This window comes from Gavialis gangeticus, unplaced genomic scaffold (assembly GCF_001723915.1).
Source record: "Gavialis gangeticus isolate Ggan-Ray unplaced genomic scaffold, GavGan_comp1, whole genome shotgun sequence".
Lineage (NCBI taxonomy): Eukaryota > Metazoa > Chordata > Crocodylia > Gavialidae > Gavialis > Gavialis gangeticus.
In genome coordinates, this window is record NW_017729032.1 from 183,242,583 (window position 1) to 183,246,345 (window position 3,763).

The 3,763-nt window shown below is 45.5% G+C and overlaps 1 protein-coding gene across 4 annotated transcripts in view; it reads right to left on the reverse strand.

Annotated features, from left to right (window-relative positions):
* Positions 1-3,763, reverse strand: part of RPS6KA3 (ribosomal protein S6 kinase A3) — a 142,915-nt gene that overhangs the window by 9,617 nt on the left and 129,535 nt on the right. For all 4 annotated transcript variants that reach the window (XM_019524135.1, XM_019524138.1, XM_019524137.1 and 1 more), the window contains one exon: positions 445-603. In XM_019524135.1, coding sequence (XP_019379680.1) covers positions 445-603 — 159 coding nt within the window. The remainder of the gene's footprint in view (positions 1-444; positions 604-3,763) is intronic.

Below are 3,763 nucleotides of genomic sequence, written 5' to 3' on the forward strand. Positions count from 1 at the left end.
AGAGAGAGAGAGAGAGAGAGAGAGAGAGTGTGTGTGTATGTGTGCATGTGTGTGCGTACACACACATCCATGACTACTTCAGAGCAGGTTAAACAAATACTTGAATGAGATAGTTTAGTCAGGGATAATCGTGCCTCAAACAAGAGGTTAGACTAGATGAACTCCTGAGGTCCTTTCCAGCCTTAATTTTCTATTATTTAATTAAATGCATTTTCTTCAGGTATTAGATTTTTTTTATTCATTATCAGTCCACTCGAGCAATATATGGGGAGTTCCACAGTTTGAGAAAAACTTTGGTGCAGAGTACATCTTTTCTATCAAGTATTTATTGCATTATGGAATAATTCAGCCACACGTGAATTTATCCATTAAAAGAACAAGGGTGTTTCAGTATGCATTTGGAAAGGCATTTCTAAAATAGATTTTTACCAGCAGAACACTTACCCCTTGTGCATGGAGGTATTCAACAGTTTTTGTTATTGTGAGGAGGACAGCACTGGCTTCCCGCTCTGAAAAAAATTTCTGTCTAAGAATTTTGTCCAGCAGTTCTCCTCCTTTCATGAGTTCTGTTACCAGATATACATATTTTCCATCATCATATACCTGTAATAGTTGGAAAAATAGCATGCAAAGCTTTTTTGTAATTAAAAAACCTTGTTATTCCCAAGTGTAAAAAGGTAAAAACCCTTATCAGCTGTATTAAATCTAAAATTACCATCCCTCAAAAAAATCTACTTAAAACTTTCATTTTCATTTTAAGAACAAAACCTTCTGGTCAAAAGAGTATAGGAATTGAAGAGAAACTGTAAAAGGCAAAGAACATGTGACCATCAGGACCAGGATTACTTCAGATGGCTTTCTAGATACTACTTCAGCTAGGTTCTGATGCAGAATTCTAACTGGCAATACTCTTTCTGGAAAAGAAATGTTACTTTGTCCATATAAGCTTATTCCGAGCCTACTGAAATCAATATTAAGATTTCATCCTGTAGTTTTAAATTATGAAAAACTGCTCAAGTGCCACATGGTTTTTTTTTAATTTAGTCTGCTTATGCTAGTAAAAATAATCAAGTTGTTCTCCTTATCCACCAGAGGGCACTACAATCTGTAAATGGAATAAAATTTTTTTTTCAAAGTAATGTCTAAAATAATGCTTCTCATCCAGGGTGCTGCAGTATAGGCATCACCACCTGTGCCCTGGGAAGTGCTGTAGTACATGTGTAGAGATAGGAGCCTCATTAGGGTTCTCTGATAACCCTAAAGCAGACAGGAAAGCTGGTATGTACTGCAGCCCTTTGTAGTCTGGTTCCCTCACTCTTCCCAGAGAAATACGCAGGACAGTTCCACCTGCTCAGTTTACCTCTGTTTGAGACACTATTCAGGGCCAGACCAGGCAGGGTTATAGCACAAACCTGTCTCTGGCCTGTTTTTGGGTTAGGAGACAGAAGAGTGTGAGGGTGTGTGCACAGCTCTTCCCGAGCCTGCTGTGCAGCAGGTGCATGAGACACATCTACCAGACAGCACCTAAAAAATCCAGCTGTGATGCAACACTGAAGCAGCACCAACAGTGGTTCTCAAAAAGGGATACCGCAAAAATTCAGAGATGCTGGGGAGAGTGCCCCAACTAGAAGGTTGAGAGCCACACTAAAAAGCAATTATATTTTCGATTAATAAAAACACACCAAGTTTCAATTTCTAAACCAAGGCAGATTTTAACTCATCCAATGCTCAACTCCAACTCTTATTGTTTTTACACATACTAGAGTGTTCTTCAGAATCAAGAAAAAGGACTAAACAGCCATAAGTCACACAGCCTTACAAGTCTTTGATTTTATAAGAAATTACAGATTTCTACTTTCCCAGAGAGCAGAGGGGATTTAATTACTAACTCTTCCATGTAATTTCCTGAAATAAGTAATTCAATTAACTAAAACAATATCCTTAACCAAGAAGCTGTTCAGATATTTTAATGTTATAAAACCATAAAAAAGAAATAGTACTGGACAGTAAGTTAATAGTTTTACACATCTGAAACTGATGCTCAACAATTCTAGGCATGCTCACACTAATTCAGGTAAGACAGATGACAGCAGTATAATTTATTACACTTCCAACTAAACTTAATCAAATGTCGAAGGTGGATGTTTTAAGCAACAGTTCAGTAACCGTTACCTCTGATATCCCCTCTGCTACTTCATGTCTAAAGAGACCTTTAGATCTTTAGTGGCTTTACCAAATTAGCCTTCCATTCCCAGAAAGTAGCTTCTATTGAAAAATGCTGTTGAGCTATCTTTCATAGTCAGGAATATACTGGGATGGAAATTGAAGAAGGCCCCAAGAAAAATTGTGGTCACAAGAAAAATTCTAAGGATGCTGGCTGTAGGGAGGCAAGCCTTTAACAGAAAGGCTTTTTGGCTTCCAATTAGAAACATTCAGGGTGCCAAAGCAGTAACTCACATTTCTTATATTGTACATCTTTTGGGTTGAATAATGACAGATCTATTAGGACAGAAGGTCAGAACGGACCAGTGACAGCTCTTTGGGTGTAACCAAACAATTCTGGTGCAAGTCACTCCAACACTAAAACAGTAAACTGGGGGCAGAGAAGGAAGTAGCAGTGACCTCCAACTTGCAATACACAAAGTGAGCTTCTGGGAAAGGACTAAAACATATAGTCCTGATGATGACAAAGTATAGATCAGGGGTGGGCAAAATACGGCCTTGCAGGCTGGATCCAGCCCGCAAAGCCATTCTCTCCAGCCCGCAGGCCTCCAAAAAAATTTAGAAAATTAATATTTCTCTGCCCTTGGTTCCTGTCAAAAATGACAGGAACCAAGGGCAGTAGGATTCAAGGGAAGCCTGTCGGGCTCCCAAAACAGCAGGGCCCACCTGGCCCCACCCCCACAGCCAGAAGGCCCAGGAGGAGCTTCTGGCCTGGGACCATGTGACTGCACTGCACTGAAACCACAGATAAGGGGGAAGGGGGGCAGGGGGAAGGAGCCCGGGGAAAAGCTGAGCGCAGGCGAGAGAGGCGGGGAAGCGGCCCCTCCCCCGCTCCATGCCCAGCGCCCCATGCTGCAGCCACTCACAGCCCGCACAGGGCTGCCTGTGCCGGACACCCCCACACAGGTGGCGAGCAGCTGCAGTGCAGGGCGCTGACCATGGGGTGGGCAAGGGGCTGCTTTTCCCCCTCCCTGCGCTCAGCTTTTCACGGGGCTCCTTCCCTTCTCCTTCCCAGTGTCGAGGAAAGCAGCCCTTCCTTGCCCCGTAGCTGGCACCCCCTGCTGCAGCCACTCAGCCCACATGGGGTTGTCCGGAGCAGGCACAGGCAGCTCCATGCAGGCTGCGAGCAGCTGCAGTGCAGGGCGCCAGGCACGGAGTGGACGAGGGGCCGCTTTTCCCCGCCTGCACTCAGCACTACCTTGTAACCTGGCCCCACTACCAGCCTGGGCCCTGCGCAGCTCTGGGCTTGCCTGTTGGGGCTGCGTGTGGTGACGGCAGCTGCAGCCCCCTTGCTTGCTGCGCTGGGCAGTGTTTGTCACCAGCGTGGCAGGTGAGGAGGCTGCAGCTGCTGCGCACAGCCCTGATGGGTGGGCTTGGAGCTGGCATGGAGCCCAGGCTGGCAGCAGGGCAGGTTACAAGTTGGTGCTGAGCACAGGGGAAAAGCAGCCCCTCACTCGCCCCGTGCTGCAGCTGCTCGCAGCCCGCATGGGGCTGCCTGTGCCTGCTCCAGACAACCCCACGTGGGCTGAGAGTGACTGAA